Source organism: Scleropages formosus, chromosome 20 (genome assembly GCF_900964775.1).
Source record: "Scleropages formosus chromosome 20, fSclFor1.1, whole genome shotgun sequence".
NCBI classification, from domain to species: domain Eukaryota; kingdom Metazoa; phylum Chordata; class Actinopteri; order Osteoglossiformes; family Osteoglossidae; genus Scleropages; species Scleropages formosus.
The window spans coordinates 7,437,041-7,464,225 of record NC_041825.1 but is presented as its reverse complement, the minus strand read 5'-3'; the positions used below and the strand labels follow the sequence as shown (position 1 = coordinate 7,464,225).

Here is a 27,185-nt window from a genome sequence, read left to right as displayed (position 1 = left end):
TTTAGATAAAAATGCCTCCTAAACATGTTTTTTTGTATTTTTCTTAATGTGCCTGGGTCTCCTGGCCTTAGCTGTATATGGCAGTGTGTTGGAATATGACTGTATGTTTCCAACCTGTTTTGTATAAGGTTAACAAATCCTTGGGCGCCTTAGTCATTTAACTGCACAAAGAGATGCCTTTAGCCAGAAGACCTTTTCAAGTCTGATGGCTTTAAATGTCAGCCCCTCTGTTTACGTGGCCTTGATTAATGGGAAGTAACGTATGTTAGCTGTTTTAAATTATTCTTGTTTGGCCACTCTATGATGGCCTCAGTTTAAGGGTATAGAACTCTTCATCTTTTGAATCTAGATGAGTAGAAATACAGATATTCTTTGCTGTACTTTTACTGAAAACACAATTACTGCAATTGTTATTTTACAGAGCAAATACAGTATTGCAAAATCTGTTAATACAGGAGAAACCAAAGCAGTAACTTTTAAGATTTGATAGCATCTAATTTTAACGTTTATGTGTGAAAAATAGAAGCACAAAGTCTACGTTCGGGCTGGTTGTGTGAAAATAGTCAGAAATGGTCTCCCCCCGCCTCCTTTGTTTTCTCATTCATATTTGGCCTGGGAGTCACGGATTGTTATCGGTAGGTAGGCACCGCTTTAAAAAGCGTAAGAAAAGAGCAAGTGGCTCCTGGGTGTCTCCACCAGGAAAGACTCTTTTCTTGGGCACAGGCCAAGCTCAGCTGCAGCGATACATAATTGGCCGCTGGAGAGAGGGTTATCGGCTGGGGTATCTTAACCACCCGTGGCATGAGCCTGTCCTGTAGACCTTTCAGGTGGCCAAAGGGGGTTGGTTACCACGGTGAGTGATGTGTCTCTCCCTCGGTGTCCTGTGCAGTGACCCTGAGTGCTCAGATCAAAGCAGCTTTGTGTGCGTTTTAAACAGGTGCTCGTGTCAATAGTTCCGCATCCCACCACTTTCTGGGGTGTGTTGCAGAAAGCAAGATCTGGTATAAAAAAAAAATCTACCAAAACTCTGTCTGGTAGCTAGAAAATGTAATAGTTCTAGTTTTACATGGTACAAAGCAAACAACTAATTTTAGCTACGTACCTTATTCATCGCTAATAATTACTAGGTTCTTCAAATCTTTTCGACTAGCTGGCCACACGCCGTCCTCTGAAACCGTGCTGTAACTACTGTCTGCTTCTGTTGATGGTGTGCCAAGAGTGAGTTAGCTAGTTTTGTTCATTTTAAACCACAAATATAAGGGGTATCGCTGAAACAAGCCAGACATGTAGCGTTTAGTAGTTGTACTTGCACAAGATTCATTGGAAACTTGTAAGATGTCAGTGTTCCATACCAACCACTGTCAGCCTCTTCTCACTGTGTGGCAGGTGTAAGTAAGGTGGTCACAGTAGACATCAAGGGCAACTGGCAGCGCTGGCTGAAGGTGCGAGATCTGACCAAGGGGGTGACTTACTGCTTCAGAGTGCAGGCCAAGACCATCAGCTATGGCCCAGAGCTGGAGGCCAACATCACAGCAGCCCCGGTGGAAGGTGAGACGCCCCACATCATAAGTCAACCAAGCCGTCATGCCTGCTGCTACACCCAATGGAGTTTATGGATTGTCATGATCCCCAAAGACACATCAGGGATTCACTGCAGAAAAGCACTTAATCAAGTGTGGGTCGATACCTCGGAGGAGCTCGGTTGACCAAAGAGGCAACACCGCAAATTTTCATTGATTTGAGTCATTAAGCACCAAGCTGTTTGGGGTCTGCTTTAACTTCTTCCCTGATGGGCTGGTGGGTGAAAGTGGAAAGATGCTGAATGCTGTCTTTGCTTCCTTACTCAGAAGTAATCAGGCCAAAAGGTGTTCACGGTAACTTCTGCTTGAAGGCCTCGCACGTTCGCAAAGGCAGCTGGCCAAATGGACCTACTTTATATTGACATGGAAGCCAAATGTATGGAAATTTGTGCATGGAAGCTGCATTTCTTCTGCACTGTTCTCAGCATCATTATAGTTCTCTTCAACAAAAACTTGTCTTCACCCCCTCAGGATCTCCCGGTTCTCCCAAAGAGACGTCAGTTACCAAGTCTTCGTCCTCTCTGACCATTCACTGGTCACAAGGAGACACGGGGACAGGCCCTGTCACTGGTTATGTAATAGAGGCCCGTCCTTCAGGTGAACACTTTTTCCACACTTATTCTTACTTATACTGTTGACAGTATAATGTTAGGAGGTGAATGACAGATATTGTTGATAGACCTTCCTGTTCTGAGGAGTCCTGAATGTTTAAAAACCTTGAGTATTTGCTTCTTTTTAATCGAATGCTGAGTTACATTCTGAGTTTTTTGTGAATGGGTAAAATGCTGTCAGCGAAAGTTCCTTTTAATGTATTGATGTTATCCATTTCCAAGTACTAGGAGCAATGGACAGTTACAGGAGGTTGAGTCTTAATTAAAGTTTTTTATATGTACATCTACTGTAGACTCAGCTTTACATTTATTTTATCGAAGCAGCCATATGATTTTTTTAAATGTTTTTTGTGGTTTTATGTGCAAATACCCTCGAAGCAAAAGATTTCCCAGCGGAGAAGCGATTGGGAGAAAGACATGCTGGAACGTGAAACAGAATCCTCTCTCCTCAATGACATTTACATTGCATGTGACATTCTGCCGTGCTGTGTTTGCAGACGAGGGCTTGTGGGACACCTTTGTGAAACACTTGTCCCCCAGCAGTACATCTCACTCTGTGAGCCTGGATCGCCTCAGGCAGGGGGTGAGCTACGAGTTCAGGGTGATTGCAGTCAATGACTTTGGCTACGGCGAGCCCAGCATACCCTCTCCTGCCATGTCAGGTAGCGCCACCCCACCTCCCACTGCGTGTCCCACGGTGGCAACCGATTCACTTAAGAGCATAAACAAGATTTGCTTAACGAAACGTTTGAAAATACCTTCGTTTACTAATTCTCTGCAGCAACGGGCAGCGGCTTTGCTTTTCCTTAACATTTGTCAGCTCACTTCAATCTTGTTTTGTTATCAAGGGTGATTTAAAATGCAAATGTGATTAATTATAAGCACAAATATGCAGAACATTTAATACACGTTGCTTGTGAACATTTAAGGAATATTATATTTCTTGAAGAGCATCACTTAATAAGAAAAACATTTGACTGCAGTGAAATGATAAGAGAAGCAGGAGGCAGTGTGAATCCTAAAGGGAGAATCAGGAGGGTTATGACAAAGGAAGCAACGATAAAAGAGATAAAGCGCATTTAAAGCAGCGTAAATATCGGATGCATTCACTTGAAGTCTAGGAATAAGGTTGTTCTTCTTGCCGTTATGTCTCGCTCTTGTTATTCTGCCTGAAACCCAAGGCACGCCAGTTGTTTTGCGTTCTGATCGTGTGGCTTTTTTCCCCCCAGTAAGTGGTGAGAAACACCTACTGTGCGGAGCCCACTGTTACAGAGGTCGTCTGTCACGTAACTGGAGACACGCAGGACAACGTACAATGATGAGAGCTATTTTGCCCGTCTCTGTTCCGTACGACCGTTTTGAACTCGCTGCCTCTCGTATGTATGAGCGGACAAAGGGCGCAGTTTGTTTGAAAGCAAGCCGGTCGCTGGCGGGCCTTCTTTTGAAGTTGCCCCTTTCTTTCACATAGAGTAAATAGATTTCTGTAAATATGCCTCTCATTGAGTTGTGCGAGAAACATTTCTCTCCCCTGCTGTTTTAATACTGACCGGTGTTGATTAGCGGAGAGGCCGTCCTACCCGACGATACGGGCCTTTGCTACAAGATCAGAAACACAAAAGCGTTAGCAACAGCTGAGTGTAATGGAATCGGACAAGGGAGGGCAAAAGTACGTGAAGAGCAGCGGCGATGTTCTCAAGGTTAATCTCTGCTGCCATCTTCTGGCGCTGGGACTGTGTGCTGCCTGTGCTCTGCCTGTGCTCTGCTGTTCAGTCTTTCTGTGTGTTTTTCCCCCCTGGAGTGATCCGGCCACCTGTTTGTTCGTGTCTGTTTGTCGGTACCCAGCCCAGCTGGAGACGCCTTTCTACGACGAGTGGTGGTTTCTGGTCGTCATGGCGCTGTGCGGTCTCATCCTGGTCCTCCTGGTAGTGTTTGGGCTGGTGCTGCATGGCCAGAGCAGAAAATACAAAAGCTGCAGTCCAGGTGAGAATAAGCAGAAGCCCTGCTGCAACCTCCATCCCCACTGCGCCTGTGACACCCCGCACCTGACAGCCGTGGCCAAATAAAGAAAAAAGGTAGAGAAAAGGTGAAGGTTGCGCAGGATGACCCTTTTAATCTGGGTTGCCAGGGAAACCAAAGAGGCACAATTTAGGAGGGAGGAACACGGTGGACCCCTACAGGGGCTCAGTCAGCACTGCTAGCACCACCACACCTGGCCTGGTGTCACCGTACTGCCACGCTGCATCTCGGCCTTGACCCAAACAGCCATGCAAGTGATGCGGGAGGTGGTTCTGTCCAGTAAACGAAAGGATTATTTGAGAAGTTGACGCCCGTTGTCGTTATTGTGACAATTGAAACGGTACTTGTGTCGCTGCAGGAAACCATATTTCAACCGTCGAGGAGACCGTGACACTTGACAACGGAGGTTTCACCGCACTTGAGCTAAACAACAGGCATCTGAACGTCAAGAGCTCCTTTCTGAAGAAGAACGGGACGAGGTGAGGAAACGACAGCGGCTCGGCGTGGCTTATTTCACCGTTGCCGTCGCCGTGGGAATTTGCTGCGGTCAGTTCTCGTCAAGAAACCCTTCTAAGACGAGAAGCGGTATCACGTGACTGCAGCAAGAGTTCGGTCGAAATGATCCACTCAATTTGTGCGAGTTAAGCTGCTGCAGCTCACTTCAGGGCAGCCTTCCGGGTACTTGGCCGTGTCACAAGTGTATTGTCCGGTGTAGCGCTGGAGTGCAAACTGTAGCCCTTATCACAGGGTGTTTATGAAGCACTGTTGGGGTATAAAGTTCGTTTTCAAATGGTCCTGGCACATTTCCCAAGGATGACTTAGAGGAAACACTCTAAACTTCATGTTAGTCACGGTTGCAAAACTGCAAAACTTTTATTGAATCTCTATGTGCAATATATGCTAAACTTTAACAAAGGTTATGTATAATGTAAATATAAACTAATTAAATTGAACCGGACATAATTTTTGATGCATAGTCAATGTACGTGTGTATCTGTGTCCGTGTGTGTCAGAGACGCATGTGTGTGCTTATAGGTGGGGGTGGGTAGAGTAGCCAAACGGAGTACCGAAGTACTGTTACTTCCAAAAAGCAATTACTTGAGTAAAACTTTAAATACTCCTCCAAAAAATTATTCTAGTAAATATACAAAACTATCATTTCAAAAAACTGTCAAATGCTGAAATTACTTTCACTCAAATTAAGCATTTTAGTGTTATAACATCTAAATTATGCAGTTTAAGTAATCAATAAATGTGCTATGCAGATAAATTTGTGAATTATACTAATCAAATAAATTCAGAACAAAGACCACAATCTGCTCAATATTATTCTTAATCGTGATTCATCTGCCCCCCTTTGTCCAAGGTTTGCATACTGAGCTATTTACAAATATTACAATTTCTCCATGTATACAGCAGGGTAACTTTGCGATATTAATTCAGAGTAAGTACATTGATCAAGGGTGCTATAGCAGTAGCAGGGATTCAATCTCATGTCCTTTCACTGCATGGTGACAGCACTAAGCATTACAGTACCTGCTTCCCCAAATTAATGCTTCAAAATGATATTTTGTGTATTACAACAAAATTATTACTGTTGTTGTTGTTATACTTTTTTGGTATGTCCGGCATTCTCACAATTCAGAAAAAAATAGATTCTTTTATGACACGTGTTTTTCTCATAAGTCTTTTCCAGCTGACTTCCTCACACAAATGAACTAAGTCGTCGATCACGTCGGGATGAAAAGAAACTCTAGCTTTGATTGGTCAGAACTAAACTCACCGCTAGCAAACTTGGCCAATGAAGTCACAAAGTCAGCTGACACCAAAGACACATTTTAATGGTTCACCATAAACCTGACTGTGACTGACAGCCCACGATACTTGAGGTCCACAGAAAATGTCTCACCATAATACTGACTTGATTAGTTTTAAAGAAAAAAAAAAAAATTAAAACATTCAGTTTGAAAAAAGAGCATGGCTGAAAATGTAATGGAGTAAAGATACATTTTTTTTAACAAATGTACTCAAGTCAAAGTATTAATGTCAAAATTGACTATGAAAAGTACAATTTCTCCAAGAATTTATTAGAGTACAAGTAACAGTAAAAGCAGCTCATTACTCCCCACCTCTGCTTGTAAGTCAGAGTGCGTAGAAGATTGAACATATAGAGGACAGAGTGTGTGAAAGGGAAGTATTGTGTGTTATGGGATTGTTTGTGTGCAGAGGATAATGTTCCATAGTGTTATCGGTAGGGGACTGGGTGCAGGTGTGCGTGTGTGCGCGTGCACTCATGTGACAGCGTAAGGTGTATCCTTTCACCTGTGTACTTCCTTCCTGCCCCATGGGGTCCAGGTCTCCTCCCAGGCCCAGTCCCGGGGGCCTGACGTACTCTGATGAGGACTTGTGCAACAACTACAATGGAGCCGTGCTGACGGAGAGCACCACGCTCACCGAGAAGCCCGCCGAGATCTCGGAGTCAGAGGTACCCTCACACTAGGACAGCAGCTTGTCCTCCCTCAAGCCAGGGCTCGGTAGAGACACAAATAAACTTTCTGAACACACTGATCATTCCCTTCTGCGGCAGGGAGGTAATCAAGGTGGTTCAAAGAGTGGAAGCACAAGGGTTATGAACGGCGTCATGGCCGACTGCCAGCTAGTCTTCTGCCACTTCTTCAGTGCTATTTGTATTCATCACTTTCTGGTTGTGCTCAGATTCCATTGCACTCCAGCTGTTGACAAACATGCTGTAAGTGACAACTGGAAAAAAAAAGAACCTTCTCTAGAGGTCAAGAATGTTTATGCAAAACAAGGACGTTTCTCATTTTTCTGTCTAGCTTGAGTTGCGCTCCCGCTTGTTAACCGTAGCGTCTCTTCGATACTCTGAAAGGCCACAGACAGCGACTACGAGGACGAGCGGCCCAAGCATTCTTTCGTGAACCACTACATGAGCGACCCCACCTACTACAACTCGTGGAAGCGGCAGCAGAAGGGCCTGAAGCAGACACCGGCCTACGCCTACGAGGAGTGTGCCGGCGGGGACGGCGAGGCCTATTACCAGACGGTAGTGACCCAGCACAGCGTCGGAGGCGTGTACACGGCGACGGGCCAGCCTGCCCCCCCCGGCTCACGGACTCCTGTCACAGGGTTCTCCTCCTTCGTGTGAGGCGTTGTGTCGGAGGGGGCGCTGCGGGCCGCTGCCAAGCGGCTGACACCCTCGATGCCAACAGAAGCAGTTGGATTGGAGTGAATCGTTTGTAATTAGTCATCAGTTCTGACAGAGAATGGCTGCTATTTACAGGAGAAAAATACACCCTTTTCATATTGTAACCAGCTGGTGTGTTCCATACTGTAAAAGAGAGAAGCTCCACTCTATATTAGCTCCATTTTGCTTTGGACAAAATGAAGGAATGTTCCACGTAGATGTTAACTGTATCTGAAACAAAATGGAAAATCCCCTGCAAGAACGAAAGACGATATCTCTGGTGCGATTGACTGTATTTTAATTTTATTAATTTTCTATAGGATGTGCTTATTTAACAGAGGCCCGATTATGAGGTTTCGTGTTTAACGATCGAGTACTAAGGAAGTACACAGAAGTGTTGTTGTCTTGAGCTACATCAGTATAAGCCCAGCAGATAAAATAAAATCCCATCTTAAAAGGATTATGAGAAATTTCTTCATATTACTACTTGATACCAAATTACTACTTTAATCCAAAAGACTGCACTTAAAATCAAATTAATTGACTCCTGTTACTGGAGATCACATTAATCATATTACTTGCAATTCTCTCCAGAAGCTGAATGCCCTGTACATTGCACTTGAGAATTTAGAGGAGACAGAAAATGTTGAAGTTATGAAAAGCGGCGTTAAAACAAGGGTTGCGAGGCAAGGGGGCAGAACAGGTTGTGATTCCACACTGTAACATCGGAAGAGAAGAGACATTTCAGACATTTCAGTCCACAAGTCACAGGTGGTAGAAAAAAGTTCAATCCCTGTCCTGAGTTAACCTTGTGTTTGACACCACAGTAAAACTGAAGGAAGGTCAGTTGAACAGTACATTTCTTGATAGTGTGAACTGATCTGCTGTCAAATTGTCATCAGTCTTGACATCAGTTCCTTTTTGAGTGTAAGAGTTTCTCACTTGAAGATTTATGTTGTTTTATTTGTACGAATGTAATGACAAGGTTTTTTGGTTGTATGAAATAAGAGAAAAAATACTGCCTTTGCACACACTGACTGCACTCTTAAGCCATATGGATATTGCTTTAATGGAAAGAAATGTGCATTTGCAAGTTTTATTTTTTCAATTCAGTTCTTTGGTATTTTTTTACCAGCAAAAACGTAAATTACAACATTGTTTTAGTTCATTTTTAGGTTAGCAATATGTACTGTATATGTGTATTTCTAGGATCAATTTTGTACAGATGAAATTTTTACTGTAGTGTTCTTGCCAAGTTGGTGTAAATTCTGTATTCATCCATTACAGCGATCCATTTTTGCAATGTGTTAGTATATGGCAATCAATAAGTAGAACAAGAGTATTTTACATGAAAAGTATGCCTGGTAAAATGAAAGGGTCTATAATCCCCTTGTGTAATGGAACTAGGTGGAAAATTTAATCTATATTTTTGAAAGAAATCTGAAATCTGTCCATATCCCTAACTGAATGTCCTTTCTTTTACCCATGGCATATGAATTTACTATTTTCTTGCTTATATTTCTTTTCTTTTTTTTTGACTCAAATTAAATGTTCATTGTAGACCTTGGTGGCTGTGTGACCTTATACTGTAAGTCCTCCTTATTTCAGATATTTTTGTACTGTTCTGTTACTATTGCTCCGACTCACAGAACAAGACATATCTGTTTGTGAAGATGACACAATATGGCAACAGCATGAGATTTAAAACATCTCTTCTCATACCTCTGATAATCCTGCTTTATATACATACTGTATATTTTGTCACATCCTGTTGTGTACTCTTGAGACTAGTGTACTTGTAGATATGAAGCTCTTCATAGCACAATAAGATGATGTACTAGGACAGCTACGGGAATCTGTTGCACCTTTATGCGCAGCTATGAACTTGCCGTGAATTTGGTCAGAATGTGCCCCTTCTGTACGTTCAAACTTACAGACATGGACTTGAAATGAGCTGTTCCTGCACTAGGACACAAACTGCTGCTGAGCTGGGCAGTCCAACTGCAGGCAGAGCATTCTGCGAAGTGGCCCCATTTCTCAGCTTCTGGAGCTCATTTCAGGCATGAGGGCTTTGAAGGGCCCAACAAGGTGGTGATGTCAAGGAGCAGTCCGAGGCTGGAGTAGAGAACCTCAACCAAGATAATGACGTTGAACCAACTGGTATGTTTTTCAGCAGGTGAGGATGTAAAATGTGTCTTGCAGTGTCTCGTAAGAGGCTTTATGACCTGGCAGCATCAGTACATATAATTAGCAGTTTTAACAACAGCAAGTAGAACATAAAGCCAGAGGTCTTGAGGTACACCTCACCAAAAGTTACCATGGTAAACTGAGTGGTTTTGTTTTAATAAATTATTTATTTATTAACAGTTAAAATGGTAGTGAAACATCTGTGACAGTGTGTATAACATTGAGGTACTTTTTCTATGAAAAATATTCACACCCCTTGGACTCTTTCACATTTTATTGTGTAGCGGCATGAAACCATGATGTTTTTAATGAACATTTTTTTTCCACCCATCAACACAGGGTCCTCTATACTGTCACTGTGAAAAAAATCCAGACATTATGCCAAATTAGTAAAAAATACAAAACAAACTAAGTGAATGCATAAGTACTCACCCCTTTGCATTATCACATTGTAATTACTTGTGAAGTAACCAGCATTCTTCTCAGAGTCACATAATCACTTCTTTGGAGTCCACCCGTATGCAGTTGATTTCTTTTATATGCTTTCAGAATCGATATATCTGTGCCAGGGAGCTTCCCCACTTAGTGCATTTCACAGGAAACACTATACCATGAAGATCAATGAACATTCCAAGCAGATCTAAGTCAGGATTCTTGGAAAAAATATGAGTCAGGACAAAGACAAAAGAAAATTTCCAAGGCACTGAAAATGCCTTGAAGCACAACAAAGTCCAAAAACTGTGTCCAGGCAAGAAGAGCCACAAGAAAGGACGTAGCCGGAGGCCTAAGGCAATCCAAAGGAGTTATAGTCCTTCAAGACAGATGGGAGAAACGGGGCATAAATCTGGCAAGAAGAAAGCCTTTGCTGAGGAAAATTAATTGCATCTCGGCTGGAGTTTGCCCAAAGACGTGCAAGAGACCCAACAATTTAGAGTAAGATTCTATAGTCTGACAACACCAAAATTTAACTTTTGGCATTCAACGCTAACTGTGTTTGGTGCACACAGCAGATCACACTGCTTCACAAAGTCTTACAGTGAAGCACGGTGGTGGCAGCATCATGCTCTGGAGATTATTTCCTGTGGCAGAGATTGGAAAACTTGAAAGATAGAAGGAAAAATGGATGGAGCCAAGTAAAGGCAATTCATCTTCCAGTAGGAAAATGGCCTGAAACATATTGCAGAAGCCACATTGGAGTGGCTTAAAATTAAAGGGTTGATGTCCTGAAGTGGCCCAGTGAAATTGCAGACCTCAGTCCAATTGAGCATCTGGGGAATTTCTTAAAAATTGCTATTCATGAATGTTCCCCATCCAATTTTATGAGGTTTGAACAATTTTGCCACGAAAAATGGGCAAAAATTCCAGTGTCGAGAGGTGCAATGCTGGACAGAGACTTACCCAACAATACTTAGCGTTGTAATGGCTGCTGAAGGTTGTCCTGGCAAGTATTAAAATTGGGGGATCAAAACTTGTGTATTCAATTATTTTCTTTTTTATTTTTTCTTCAGTAAAATGTCTGGATTTTTCTTCTTTTTCCACAACATCAAATACTTTGCTTTGATTTGGCAAAAATTCTCAGTTAAATACATCATGGCATAACAAAATTTGAGAAAGTCCAAGGAGGTGTGAACATTTTTCTAGCCACTGTATTTGGCAGAGCACAGTATTTATTCTCTGTACATATTATAGGCAGAAACTGGCAGCTGTCATGTCTGTACTTAAACTGTACACACATCCAAGGGAACCCAAATGACCTGGCGCATTACGATGTTCTTGTCAAATACAGATCAAGTCCAATAGTTTAGTCTTGGCTCAGCTATGAGTCTGTCCAACCAGGGGTTCCATGGCACTGACAATTAAATAGCACAATTCATTAGTGTGAGAGATGCTTAAAAGTCCAAGAGGAAATCTGAACTGGCTGTTGTGGGAGAGTTTGTAGCTATCTGCAGGATACCAGTTACTGGCATGTTGAGGCACTCCTGGAAAAGGCAGAAGCTCTTGGGTGTAGTTCCATGAGAGGTGCGGGGTGTAAAGAAAGCACTCAACTTGGCAGGGTGCTATACAAGCACATTTAAGTTCATTAAGGGTCAAAAATTCTTTCCTCATAATACAACTGGAGAGCATGTTCTGTACGAACCTGTATTAAAATTTTCCTTTGTAGAATTAACAAAAGTTACAGGTTTGCCATGGTTGCATGATGTGTTTCTTTACTCTGCTTAACTTTGCATTGTCTTTATTTCAACATATGACACATACAGTGCACATTTCAAACCAGCCATTCTCTGGAAAATGATTTCTTGTTGTGAGTTTAGGGATTCTAATTTGTTCACATTTATTAAGTTCATGGATTGGGTTAAAACTAAATTTTCATGATTTTCACTCCTACAATTTATTAAAATAAAAATGAAAATCCATTGCTGCAGTAGCTTTATTTTTCATATTCACATGTTATGTCACTTGGAAATGTTGTATGACAAAATTGCTACAAATTATGTTTTTAGTTTAGGGTTATATTTAATTAATGTTATTTTATTTATATTGAACCACAGACCATTCTATAGTGCAGACATAAGTCCTTATAGTATCAATAGACATAGTACTAATTTATTATTTGACAAACGCATATTAAATATTGATTTCAGTTTGGGTTTAATTTAATTCTCCAAAGTGTGCACAATGGTCAACTGAGTGGTTTATCTGTACTTATTCATGTGACAAATAATATGTATAAAGAGGAATAACCCAGCCTATTACACACATTTCTCTTTAGGCTCAGTAAAGGTTTACGTAACATTTATGTCGGACCCAAACGCAGGTGCATGTCTTTTTTATTCGGTTGCGTAGTCAGACAAGGGGCAGACAAAAGAGTAGTCAAAACAAGCAGGAGGTCACCGATTAGCAAATGTTGTCCAGAGGAAAGGAGCCAGAATCTTGGTCCAGAAGCAAATGCAGGAGGTCAGGAGCCGGGAGATCAGAGCGGGGGGTACTGGAACAGAGAAATGGGAAAACAAGCGTGGAGAACTTCGACTATTGCAAGCAATCGTGGAGGCTGCAGTTGCTCATATGAAGTTCCATGACCTGGGATGTCGGAGCAGCCCTTTTATGCCCCGTCTCCTCGATGCGCTGCACGTGCGTCCAATCGGCGTGCACTCGTTGGCATGACAGCACCCCAACCATACAAGACGTCACTGGCTGCTCTACGGCCCTTGGGAGGACAACCCCTGGTCTAGCCCTCCCAGTCCACCAAGTACTGTAATGCTCCTCGCCGCTGCCTGGAGTTGAGTAACTCCCGCACAATGTACGTGGGGGTGCCTGTGACCAGGTGGGGTGGAATGACATTCGGGGGCTGCTGGAACAGGGATGTGGCCTACAGTTTTTTAGGAGCGACACATGGAAAGTCGGGCATATGCGCAGTTGCGTTGGGAGCTGGAGTCCATACGTCACCAAGCTGATGTGGTGGAGGACTTTGAACGGCCTGATGTTCTGTGGGATGAATTTCTTGGACGGTAACTTTATATTAAGTCTCCCAGGTGACAGCCAAACCTGTTGCCCTAGCACAAAAGTTAGTGTGCAACGGTGGCAATCAATCGGCCTGCTGCATGTACCTTACGGTGCTTCATTGAAGGTAATCCCGGATGGCTTGCTATGCCTCCTCGCTCTCGTGATACCAGGTGTCCACCGCTGGTTCATCGCTAGGACTAGAGTGCCAGACCCGTGGATGAGTGTGTCTCCTCCCCAGTACTACACCCCTGTGGGGCCGTGTGTACCCCTTGTCATTGCTGGAGCAGAAGGCTATGCAACAGTACATTTTCGAGGTTCTGTTGGTCAGGATCATCCAACCATCAACCTCCCCAGCCTCCACAGAGTTCTTTATTGGCAAGAAGGATGGGGGACTCCGCTCTTGTATAAATTACTGGGGACTCAGTAGTATCACTGTGAAATATCCTTATCCACTGCCCCTAATTACTGCAGCACAGAGTTCAGCAGGGGATCTCCATGGACCCAAAGAAGGCCAGTGCAGTGACGTTGTGGCCTCGACCGACCACAGTAAGAGTCCTCCAGCGCTTCCTTGGCTTCGCCAATTTCTACTGTGGCTTCATCCGTGGCTTCAGCATTGTAGCCGCCCCCCTCACCGCTCTCACTGCCAGTAAGGAGCGTCGGCTTCTGTGGAGTGAGGACGCGGAGAGGGCCTTCCAAGAGTTGAAGACCCGGTTCACCTCTGCCCCGGTGCTGAAGCAATCAGACCCATCCTTGCCATTTCTGGTGGAGGTTGACGCCTCCTCTGTCGGCGTGGGAGCTGTCCTGTCCCAGAGGCAAGGAGATCCTCCGAAAATGTACCCCTGTGCCTTCTTCTCCAGGAAGATGACCCCAGCAGAACACAACTACGACATTGGGAACCGGAAACTCTTAGCCATAAAGCTCGCGCTTGAGGAATGACGGCATTAGCTTGAGGGGGCTGTACTCCCATTCCTCGTCCTTACCGACCACAGAAACCTAGAATACCTCGGAAAAGCCAAACGACTGAACTCCCGCCAGGCCCGATGAGCGCTTTTTTTACCTGATTTAATTTCACCATGTCTTATAGACCAGGTTCTAAGAACACAAAAGCCGATGCCCTATCCTGGATCCATGACCCCGAACCAGCCCCGACCCCTCCAGGGGATTCTACCCAAAGGATGTATAGTGGGCCCTATCAGGTGGCAGCTGCTCCAGGACATCCAAGATGCCCAGGCCAGCGAGCCAGAACCACCAGGGAAACCTGCAGGAAAAGACTACGTGCCCAGTCAGCTTCGCACCGCAGTGATGAAGTGGGCCCATGAAGCCCCTGAGGCGGGCCACCCGGGTATCCGGTGTACTCTTTCTCTATTGCAGGGACGGTTCTGGTAGCCTTCCTTGACAAAGGACGTCCGGGACTTCGTTCAGGCCTGTGTCACGTGCGCCCAGACTCGGACCCTGCCAGAAAAGCCCGCTGGCCTCTTGGAGCCACTGCCCACACCAACCCGACCCTGGACACACATTGCCCTTGATTTCCTGGTGGACCTGCCCGCCTCAGAGGGTAAGACAGTGGTACTCACCATGGTTGACCAGTTCTCCAAATCTTGTCATCTGATCACTCTCCCTAAATTGCCCACTTCCCTAAAAGTCGCGGAGATCCTATTCGAGCAGGTCTTCCGACTGTACAGACTTCCAGAGGATATTGTCTCCGACCAAGGACCACAATTTACCTCCAGAGTTTGGAAGGCCTTTTGGAGGCGGCTCAGTGTGTCGGTAAGCTTTACGTCGGAATACCACCCACAGGCCAATGGACAGGTCGAACGCCTGCAACAAGACATCACCAGGTATCTCAGGGCTTACTGTTCCCAACAACTGCACCAATGGGCTCGCTACCTGTCGTGGGCAGAGTACGCCCACAACTCTGCTCCACATTCGTCCTCGGGTATTCTCGCCTTTCCAATGTGTCTTGGGACACCAGCCTGCCCTGTTTCCTAGGGAATCCCCGCAGAGTCCGGTCCTGGCAGTAGAGTTCTGGCACCGAGAGAGCGACAGAGTGTGGCGTACAGTGCGAAACCACCCGCTCCGTAGTTCCGAGCGACACAAGTGTCAGGCTGACCGACATCGGAACACTCTTTCCTTCTTGCCGGGGCAACGAGTGTGGCTTTCAACCCGGGACCTACGTCTAAAGACCCCTTTGAGGAAACTCTGGCCTCGGTACATCGGTCCGTTCAAGATCCTGCGCCAAGTGACCCCGGTTACCTACCGTTTACAGCTGCCCCCGGATCTCCGGGTGCACCCGACCTTCCACGTATCCCTCCTGAAGCCTGTGGGAGTGTCCCTTCACCAGCCGCCGGCCGACACAGCTCGGTCCCCCCCCCCGTTACCGATTGATGGGGACCGAACGTATACGGTTCGGGCCCTGTTGATCTCTCGCTGGTGGCGGGGCCGGCTACAATACCTGGTCGACTGGGAGGGATACGGACCGGAGGAGCAGTCCTGGGTGGCAGCATCTGACATTCTGGACCCTGCACTAATCACTGACTTCCACAGGGACCATCCCAAGCGTACGGCCCCTCGCCCCAGGGGGCGCCCGCCGTCTCGGCCTAGGGCGTCCAGAGCTGCACCGTCGGGGGGAGTACTGTCACGTCTCCATCAACCAGCACATCGGCGACACCTGCTGTTCCCTAATGGGAACAGGGATAAAAAGGGACGCCGAGGAGACAGCAATGTGGAACCTTGTTCAGCGATTTCTCTTGCATGCTTGATTGTGTTACCTGTAACTCCTTCCAACCTCGACCTTTGTTTGTTTATTCTTTGACCACGATTCTCGCCTTGTCCTGTGTATTCTGTTTGCCGATCGCCCGACCTTCGCCTGCTCCCGACTTCTCTCTTGGATTATGTCTGTCTGATATAATAAACATCGATTTGAAGAACTCTGCACTTGAGTCCGTCATTGTGTGGAACGAAACCATGACACCAGTCAACTTAGCAGTTTGGCTGCTATATTCTGAGAAAGCAGAAATGGACCCCCCAATTTGGGTGGATACCATCACTCATAAAGTCTCCTGACCTTTCCAAAAAGTCACTCCACTTAACAACAAAACCTATGCAATTAGTCACACTGTGTCAACAACCTGCTCAAAGACAGTAACCTGCTTTAGACTACATCACCCAAAAAGAATTGTGGTAATGGTCCAGACACTATTAGATCCTGACACTTTTTACACCATGATATGAATTGCCTCTTTAATATCTCTGAGTGCTGATAATGAATATCATTAGTGCCAATGTGTGGAAAGTGGAAACGGTGTGTGGAAAACTCAGCGAGTCTAATCTAGCCTCAGTATTAGAAACCTGGGCACGCTGGAGATGTTTCACTTTAACTGCTTGGTTAAAAAAGTTCTGAAGTGTAATATTCCGGACTGCTGAGTTGCCAAATAGCAGCACATTATGAAAAGGTTCAAGACAGTACAAAGTGCTGACTATCTATTATGTGTTTGAAGTGGTGGCTTAGGAGTGGTTTAACCTTTGCATTCTTGGAGCCTTCCTGACTAACCCAGTCATCATATGGCTGATCCAAAGTTTCTGGTTTGGGCCTACCTGACTGTTGTGGGGCCCGGAGGGGTCGAATATGAGTTTGACACAGCCTCAGTAACTACACGCTCTGAAAACAACATTGGCAGATGATACTTACCAATCTCTAAAGCCACTTGTCCCGAGTGGGGTCACAGCGAGCCGGAGCCTCACCCGGCAATACAGGAAGCAAGGCCAAAGGGGGAGGGGGGACACCTTGGACGGGATGCCAGTCTGTCGCAAGGCACCCCAAGCAGGGCTCGAGCCGCAGACCTACCACACAGAGAGCACTGGCCAAACCTACTGCACCACCGCACCCCCCAAGATGCAACTAAACTATAGATAATACAAACAAACATGTAAGAGCAGCTGGTTGGTATAGGTATGTTCAGGACTGAATTTACATTTTACAGCGTGCATCATTGTTCACTTGAAAGTACAATCAGTGCGCTCTGCTCATTTGGCTTGCTGCAGCTGGCTCGAAGGCCATGGTCAGATCACTGGCTGAAATTGGGAGAAATGTATTCCTAATTTAGAGGTGTGGTGGTGCAGTGGGTTGGACCACAGTCCTGCTCTCTAGTGAGTCTGGGGTTCAAGTCCCGCTTGGGGTGCCTTGCGACGGACTGGCGTCCCGTCCTGGGTGTGTCCCCTCCCCCTCCGGCCTTACGCCCTGTGTTACCGGGTAGGCTCCAGTTCCCCACAACCCCGTATGGGATGAGCGGTTCTGAAAGTGTGTGTGTGTGTGTGTGTGTGTGTGTGTGTGTGTATTCCTAATTTTGTAACACTTTTCTAAACATCTGGCAGTGTTGACATAAAAGTTGGGACACATATTCTAAAAAAAGCATTTACAGAAAAAAAATTTCTATCACATTTGCTAAATACAAATGTTTTCATTTCCAGTCTATAAGTCTGTGAAGGTATTTCACTGTTTTGACTTTGAATCCTGTGAATCCTGGCCTAGAACAGCCATTGATTATGAAATATGACATGTTTTGCCCAGATTTTCAACTATGCCTGATAAAATATTTAATCTGTATAACCCATAGCTGAAAATCTTAAAAGATTTGATAAACCCGGTCAAAATGGTGTTTTTGGCATGAAGAAATTAGCTCAGGATTGATCTAGAATGATGTAAAGTCAGTCATCGTATGTTGCTTTGGTTTTCAGCCTCCTGTCACTCTACATATCACTTAACTCTACACAAAGTGTACTTTCTCAAAACTGATTACTGTGTTCTATTATACTTTTCTCTGAACTGTTTGCCTGTCAGTGAAATAAATTTGCAATATGGCTGAAATGGCAATTGCAAATGGTTATGAAACATTAACTAAAAATTAACTAAAATTTTTGTGCAAATCAAATTGTCCATCACATGTTCTTATCCAAGATAAACAGACTATAGTCATTTTCGTGGGTGCATACAGAACAAGTCCCAGCATTAAGAGTACAGAATACAAAGAACACAGAAATGGCTGGAGTAACTTAAAGTCTAACAGTAATATATTTTTACAATTATTTTGCTGTATCGTTGACACTTCTGTCCACACTGACTTACTGTTTTCCTGTTTATACAGTTGTATATTTTACTGGATAGTTAGTACCTTCCAGGGTGCTCGTTGTGAAATGTTTTATGTTCAGTATAAACACTGGATTTTTTCCAAATGTCTCTTTCCTATTAAAGTTATTAAAATGAAATCAACATTTCAAAGTTAAAGTTTAGAATTAAATACTGATTGCAGTTTTTTTTCACAGAAATGTTAGATAAATGAAAACATACAAATTTATTGTACATATATATTTAAATTATAATAAAATTTATAATAAAGATAAGTGTAAATATTTACCGTAAACATGAAAACTACGATTTGTTGAGTTTAAAATTTATGACTATGGGAAATAATGTTCCTACAAGATTCCTACAGGATTTACTCATCACTGTTGGTGGTATTGGTTTCAGTTGCAAAAGCACATGTATCTTTGTTTTATTTTATTTTAAAAACCCCATTCTGCTTTTAAACAGTGCTTACTTTCAAGAGTCTAAAGTTTGCTTGGTGGAACGGCTACTGCCATAAATGGACTGTTCTACACTGGTTCACTGCTACCTGGGTGTGATATCTGCCCGAAGTTCAGTTATACAAAATTTTTACATTTTACATTTACATTTTACTGCACTTCTGGTACTTACTTTCACAGTTAATAGTAGGTTTGGTGGAGAAACGTAAGTTTTATCATGAAATGGCTTAACTCTAAAGATCAATTACAAGAGCACAATTCCAGAGTACTGAGCACAAGTAACTAATGCTAAAACTTCTTTGAAGTAAACAGAAATTTCTGTATAAAAAACTTTATCATATTAGAACTGATGCTCTCATAATTCGCTTCTTTACATTTTTTTGAGGATTTACATACTTGTACTTAAATACTGAAAAACCCATATGAACTATTAAATTTGCAAAGTAAAAATATTTTTTCAAACTCATGGATCTTGTCAACTGCAGATAAAGTACGGACTAAATTAAACACACATGTCCCAAACATGTTATCTTTTATGTTCACACTTTATACAACCACACCTGTGGTACAAAGATAAACAATATTCATATATGGTATGCTGGTCTTAGTTATACAAGTCATGTGTACAACTACACAAACACACGCCTGATATAGAGCAAAAGCCATTATACTTCAGGAATCCTGTGTGTTTGTCTTTATGCAGCGAAGCCTCCTGGTAAATTATTCAGACGACACATCGGTACGGTTTGTGGAAACACTTTGCCAGCTGTGATTTGTACCGGTGGCAAAGTGTTTCTTGTTGTTTGAAGCGAAGCCAGACACTAAGTTTACTCTGTAAAGAGGAAGAAGAATCAACCATGAGCTACCTTTGGTTTTTTTCAGCTGAGACCTGGACCTTGCTTTTGCTGTTCTTAACACTGATTATTCTGTGAGTAGAAGGTTCTTTATGTTACAGTATTTACCTTAAGTCCTCACAGTTGCATAGCATATACTGTTTTGTTGGCGGGATTAGTTTCAGTTTGGTGGGCTGGTTGGGTCAGTTAAGCTTCTTCATCTCAGGGCAAGAAGATGTATGTTGGCTATGTTGGGTGTTGTTCTCTGTGGCTTCAGGTTGGTGGTTGGACTGAGTCCTTGTGTACAGCCGTTGAAAAATACGCACGTGTAACATCCTTTCCTGTGTATCTTGAATGTTGTCTTAAAATTGCCCGACTATTTAGTTTTACCTGAAACATGAAAATGGATTATGCTGATAAATTTTTAGGCAATATATAAGGCATAAAGTTTAGAAATTTTTCAGGAAAATGGCCATTTTATAATTTCTTTATACTGTCAGTCATTGTATTAGTTAGCACTGTAACCTATTTTCTCCCACTTCCAGCTACGGTTCTCGGCCTTATGGAGTCTTTAAAAAGCTGGGAATTCCAGGGCCAAAACCAGTCCCATATTTTGGAACATTTCTGGAATACCTCAGGGTAACATTTCTACATACAAAACATTCATTTGAGCAAAAAAAAACTGTTTACACAGTTCTGCACTTAGAATCTTTACTGTACATTGTTATGAACTACACTGTCCCAGTGGATTTCATGCCTCTTGTTATGTCCAGGGTTTCTACAATTTTGATTACGAGTGTTTCAGAAAGTATGGAAAAATATGGGGGTGAGTAATCCTTGAAACATTGAAATTGAATAAAAGATTACAGTGAATGCTCAGCTTCATGTTTTGTATGTCATAATCGTGAAGTTCCATGTGAGCCACATTTCCAACAATGCTGCCTGTTTCACTGCATAGATTTTATGATGTCAGACAACCAATGCTGGCAATTATGGACCTAGGAATGATCAAAACTATACTGATCAAAGAATTCTACTCTGTCTTCACCAACAGAAGAGTAAGATATTACTTCTGTACTTTTTAAAGAGTAAGTGAAATCCAAAAGTGGTACAAATCCCTTGTATCTTCAAAGTGGGACAAGAGTCAATTTTTTCCAGAATTTTGGTGTGAATGGTGCCCTGCATGATGCTGTCTCCTTTGCTGAGGATGAGGAATGGAGAAGAATTCGCACTGCTCTCTCACCATCGTTTACCAGTGGTCGATTGAAAGAAGTGAGCAAAATCCGACTCAAATTGTTGCAGGGGCAGGAAATTTTACTTTGGAAGCCTCGTTTAATATGACATTACATCCAGATGGAGGCTGGAAAAAGATATATTGTCTCAGGAGGTATCCTTCATGAGGAGACCGATTTCCCCAGCTGTTGGCATCTGCCCACTCACCAGTGAAGAAACTGCTCCCATTTACTGGGTAAAAACCTCATAGGCAGCATTGGTCGTACGAAAAAAAAATTTTAATCCCCACAGTATGCCAAGGAAGTTAGAAATAAAGTTAAATAGAAAAGGTTACAAAATAATAGAGGCATTTTTGATTGTTGTCAACAACTTTCTAAAACCGTGCAATGTTGCCAATGTGCATACAGATTTAAAAAAAACATCAGCTAAACTTTTTCTGCTAATTGCTCTGCTGTCTCCATAATCATTCGATAACACACCCAATATGGCCAACAGACATGCCTGTAGTATTTCATATACTTCCCATAATTCCCCACTCTCTTGAAACAACACTCTCACATTCTTAACACGGCAACAGACAGAGAGATCTGGATACAGATGCACCAACTAAAGTACATTACTGCACTTCCACTTCACTCACGTGACACGTAACTTTAATTTTTTTTCACGGTTCAGTTAAATTTTGTTCTATTGAGTTTGGTAGAAAATCAATCTGTTAACCACACTGTGGTCTTAAACTATGAAAAAAATGGAGTGGTTCAGAGACCAGCAGGTGAATATCCTGGAGTCCATGGAATAAATTTGACATAACTCAAACAAAGGACCCAAGATAGGAAAGAGTATCTTACTTTATTTCACCCCGGCTGGAGGGTGAGTCCCCTGTGTCAGACTCTAGGGAGTCTCTCAGAGTTGCCAGTACACACATATTATATAGTTCTAGAAACACGTGCTACATACTGTATATGGAATCGTTTCTCACTGGCTTTTTTTTTGCATTATCGACACATGTCCAAGTTGTGTTTACTTCTAATAAATCTATTACATTTCCTATAGGCTAAAGTAAAGTAAGTGCATCATATAGCAGGCACCCTACACCCCTTCAGCTTATCTCTAAACCTGCAAAATCATTTATTTTCTTGTTTTTTCAATACCAGAATCTGGTTAGTGTCTGTTTACACATTAGAGTTGGGGGTGCAGTTTCAGTACATTCCTGCTTCTCACACAATGGGTTTTCTGCAGCAGTTACACACACACACACACACACACACACACACACACACACACACTTTCCAAACCACTTGTCCCATATAGGGTCACAGGAAACCAGAGCCTACCCGGCAACACGGCGTAAGGGGACACACCCAGGACGGGACGCCAGTCCATCACAAGGCACCCCAAGCGGGACTCGAACCCCAGACCCACTAGAGAGCAGGACCCGGTCCAACCCACTGCACCACCGCACCCCCCTTGCAGCAGTTACAGAACACCTCAATTGTACATTTAATACATACCATTATTTCTGCTCAATTTTCTTCTTTTTCCGTCACAAATCCAGTCCCCACCTCCCTCACACGAAGAATCTGTGGCATGCTACAAATGCTTTCCAAGGAACTAGCATAAGGTGGAACCAAGAGCAATGGGCAAACTAGTCTCCTATCCAGTGTTCTAAAGTGGCAGTCACCTATCTCAGTAAATTAGAAGTTGTTACAGAGGCAAAAGGCAGCTCTGCCATATATTAAGGTGTGGGGTCTCATTGTTTATATTAACAATGTATTTTACTTTTGGGCTGACACTTGCAAAGAAAAGAATAAAAAATTATAAACTAACAAGAAAACTAACAAGAGGAACCTTTATAAAAGATTATATTATTTGAAATGAATGGCTTTTTCCAAGGGGGTGTGGTGGTGCAGTGGGTTAGACCACAGTCCTGCTCTCCAGTGGGTCTGGGGTTTGAGTCCCGCTTGGGGTGCCTTGCGGCGGACTGGCGTCCCGTCCTGGGTGTGTCCCCTCCGGCCTTACGCCCTGTGTTACCAGGTAGGCTCCGTGACCCCGTATGGGACAAGCGGTTCTGAAAATGTGTGTGTGTGGATTTTTCCATGTGTATTGTGATTTTGCCCTGTTGGCCAACAAGTATTGCATTGTTAAATTGATGAACCCTATCCTCAAAGTTTTTGCCTTTGACAGATGTTTCCAATCATGAAAAAATATTGTGACACCCTAGTGAAGAGTATGCAGAGGAAGGCCGAGAGGGACGAAGCAGTGGAAATGAAAGAGTAAGTAGGAAACTAGTGTGACGCTCTGTGATCTGACCATGTTACACATGGCTATGAGGCTCAGACATCTGTTACTGTACTGCAGTATGCAGTACATCAACACTCCAACTGTAGGGGAAAAGTTGTCTTTGACACAACTTTATACTTCACATACAATGTATATTATGCACTGATATGAATTGGTGTTCCATGATTCATTGACTCAATATGTTTCACAGGTCTTTTGGGGCCTATAGTATGGACGTTGTCACCAGCACAGCTCTCAGTGTCGACATTGACTCTCTCAATAACCCCAAAGACCCCTTTGTGACCAATATTAAAAAGATGTTCAAATTAGACTTCTTCAATCCTCTGTTTCTCATCGTAGGTAATAGAATTTTATTGTTTTCAAAGTGACATTATATTTAGAGAGGAACATTTCTGTACGTAGGGGGTGCGGTGGGGCAGTGGGTTGGACCGGGTCCTGCTCTCTGGTGGGTCTGGGGTTTGAGTCCCACTTGGGGTGCCTTGCGACGGACTGGCGTCCTGTCCTGGATGTGTCCCCTCCCCCTCCAGCCTTACGCTTACATGTTGCCGGGTTAGGCTCTGGCTCCCCGCGACCCCAAATGGGACAAGCGGTTCAGAAAACGTGTATGTGTGTGTGTGCGCATTTCTGTACGTATGTCTACAGTGTCTAAAAGAAGTAATATCTTTGGTTTTTAATACCTGTTATATCCTTGTTTCTCTCTAGCATTTTTCCCTTTCATGGCTCCACTCCTAGAGAAACTGAATTTTTCCTTATTCCCATCATCCGTGACTGATTTCTTTTATGCCTCTCTTCGGAAAATAAAAGCAGAACGTAAAACTAAAGTTCACAAGGCAAGTGATAAGTGTTTTTTCTTTTTCTTGGATTTCATTTAAAAACAAATCCATAGCTACGTTTGTAAAGTTAGTTGTAAACTTCAGTCCTGGTTTATTCTACATTTAGAATCGTGTGGATTTACTTCAGCTGATGGTAGACTCTCAAATACCAGAAAATGGAAGCGCCAAAAATGATAATGAGTCACTGAAAGGTATTTTATAAAACCACTTTCAATTTGCAGTCATATACCCTAATACCACATTTCAAAGATATTGAAATGATAGATCATAAGTTCTCCTTGTGAGCATATTTTGCAAAACAGTCTTTGCACCATGTACAATACTGGTCAGAAGATTCTCTGTTACTTTCATTCACCTTTCTCAAACCAAGATCAGCATATCCAAAAAATTTTTTGTGTAGAGAAATTGCTGTACTTTAACTTGTGATGATGTTTATTCATCACAGCTTCATACTTTCTTTATCATTTTCATGCCTTGATTCTTCTCAACAGGGCTGACAGACCATGAGATTCTGTCCCAGTCCATGATGTTCATCTTTGCTGGCTACGAGGCGAGCAGCATCTCTCACTTTCCTTGCATACAACCTGGCCACTAACCCAGACATCATGGAAAAGCTGCAAAATGAGATTGACAAAGTCTTTCCAAATAAGGTAACTAAATGCTTCTTTCTACATTGACAATATGGAGAAGACAGAAGTGATACATAAATATTACATTAATATCACTAATTAAGGTGTTAATCTGATATCATATGATGACAAAGTTTTGGCTGCAGAACAGGAGGGCTGTACTCCGGTGGAGTCCTACAAACCACTGTTCCATGCCTATGTGTTCCTTAACTTCACTTAGTTTGACTGTATAATGGACTAACATGCATTTTATTTGGGGTTTCACTGCACGGAGAAAGGGGCTATAAAAATGTTGCTATAATAACCTTGTATCAGTCAAGGTCACATCTGTTTATAATGTTATTGTAACTCAACAATACTCCATGGCTACGGGAGTTTAAGAAAAGTAAAATCCCTTGAGTCCACTTCAAAATTCAGTGTTAGAAATCGGAATAGATTTATTATTACCAGTTTTAATGTGTGTGAATAAATAAAATGAATAAATGTGTGTGGAAATGCACTGATTTTTGTTATTTCATTTCAGTTTAAATATTAATGTACATGCATACAGTCATTGTAACTCAACTGAAGACACTAATTGTCACTTTGGCTACTTTTCTCATTAAAAAGACTAACAATGTGATAAATGATAATGATGACTGATAAATTTCATAAGTATATCACACGATGTTCTGTCAGGACAGAGAGGCTTGAAACATCCTAACTGACAGCCGGTATTATTTTGTTTGTGAGGATGCACATCATGCTGCAAATGCTGCAGTTAGTCTGAATTAAAACCTCAAACTGAGAACTTTTTAAAGATTCCATCAAGTTTACATACATTCTGACTGCTTTACCTATATTCTCTCTTTCTTAAGGCCCCGGTGACATACGATGAGTTGATGCAGATGGAGTACCTGGACATGGTCTTCAATGAAACAATGAGGATTTTCCCTGTTGGAGGACGTATTGAGAGGGTTTGCAAAAAGACTGTAGAGATCAATGGCATCACTATTCCCAAAGGTACTGCAGTCGTGATACCATTATACCCCCTACACCGTGATCCTGATCTCTGGACAGATCCTGAAGTCTTCAAGCCTGAGAGGTAAACTGCTGAGATTTCACTCCCGCAGATTTCAGTGTCAAAAAGGTAGAAATCTTTGGCTCATAACTAAGCAAGAATCACATGTTATATTTGTACACAGTGGAAATAATAATTACAAATAATTGTCTTTTGTTGAATAACGGACAGATTGTCAGTGTTTTTAAAAACTGCATTACTTGCCTCTAAATGAAATTTCTCTCTGGATTCTGAGATTACATTATACACAGTATGTTCCATCTCGTTGCTGTTTCTTTTATCTGTGCAGGTTTAGCAAAGAAAACAAGGAGAGCATAGACCCATATGCATATATGCCATTTGGAGTTGGTCCACGAAATTGCATTGGGATGAGGTTTGCCATTGTCCTAATAAAACTGGCTATTGTGGAGATACTTCAGAACTTCAACATTGTGACCTGCAAAGAGACTGTGGTGAGGCCTGTTTATTCCTTATTCATCTGTTAAATGTTTCAGTTTTTTTAAGCATTAATTCATTGCATCTGTTTTGCTTAAATAATATTCAGAGATTATTTAAATGAAAAGAAATGTCATGAAAGTATTTTTGAGAAATTATTCAGATGAGGTTTAAGAGAAAAGCTGTGCTCGTTTGAAGGTTTTAGCTGAACCCAATGTCCTGGAGATTCACGTATGAGGAGGGTACAAAACATGAGAAGGACAAAGTTTATACATATATATAGCATTTTAAAAAGATGGAATTATGCATAAAGAAAATACACAAAACTGATTTTTTGTGACAATTATTTACTATTTTGTGTCTGTCTCATCAGATACCACTCGAGCTGGATATTCAAGGACTTCTTACACCTAAAGATGCAGTAAAGCTGAAACTCGTCCCACGCTGATACAGCTATTAAAGAAAAAGTTATGACTATATATCCATGGATATGTTGAAAGACTTTTTGCCTTCAGATTTTGCTTAATGTACCTATACACTATACTGACAATATGTGTATTTCAGTGTATAAATCTGAAATTATTATCCATTCTGATGGCCTTCTGAAAATCAGTTTCTTTCTTCTGTTTTGGACAAAAATAATTGTAAGATTTTTCTTTATCAGATCTTATTCATTTCAGAGAGACTTTTTCATGAGTTGGAATAATGAGTTTACTGTTCTATGAAATGGACACTATTACTTCATTTCAGTTCTGCTTTGATTCAGTTACTGTCATAGCTGCGGTAATGTACTTCTGGTTCTGTGCTTTTAAATTTTACATTGGAGAAAAGAATCTGAAAAGGGTACTATAGTAACAAGGGGTTCTCTTTCATACTGTGCAGAAGCAAGAAAAGCTAAATAATCAACAGTGAACTATGATGGCAAATATTTACACATTAAAAATCCTGACATAGTTCATTCTGTGTATGTTGAATGCTAGTGTATGTGGCGTAACATTTAATTAAAGTATGCAAAATTAATTCGATCATATAATACAGGCAACTCAATTTTGTTATAATCATTGTCTGAGTCCACGATTCACTGTGTTACGAAAACATAATATTCAAGCTTTCAATCCGATTCTTTATTTGACGTTAAGAAAACCCAACGAACTTCTGGATTAAAACCAATGTTCAACTAC

At 42.4% G+C, this 27,185-nt stretch overlaps 1 protein-coding gene and 1 pseudogene across 2 annotated transcripts in view; both read left to right on the top strand.

The window, feature by feature from the left end:
- Positions 1-8,435, top strand: part of sdk1b (sidekick cell adhesion molecule 1b) — a 293,093-nt gene extending 284,658 nt beyond the window's left edge. For both annotated transcript variants that reach the window (XM_029246761.1, XM_029246760.1), the window contains 7 exons: positions 1,387-1,548; positions 2,052-2,177; positions 2,689-2,853; positions 4,034-4,171; positions 4,566-4,686; positions 6,563-6,692; positions 7,098-8,435. In XM_029246761.1, the coding sequence (XP_029102594.1) occupies positions 1,387-1,548; positions 2,052-2,177; positions 2,689-2,853; positions 4,034-4,171; positions 4,566-4,686; positions 6,563-6,692; positions 7,098-7,373 (1,118 nt within the window). In that variant the 3' untranslated portion in view covers positions 7,374-8,435. The remainder of the gene's footprint in view (positions 1-1,386; positions 1,549-2,051; positions 2,178-2,688; positions 2,854-4,033; positions 4,172-4,565; positions 4,687-6,562; positions 6,693-7,097) is intronic.
- Positions 8,436-19,522: 11,087 nt separating this feature from the next.
- Positions 19,523-26,526, top strand: LOC108926807 (cytochrome P450 3A27-like; annotated as a pseudogene).
- The last annotated feature ends 659 nt before the right edge of the window (positions 26,527-27,185 follow it).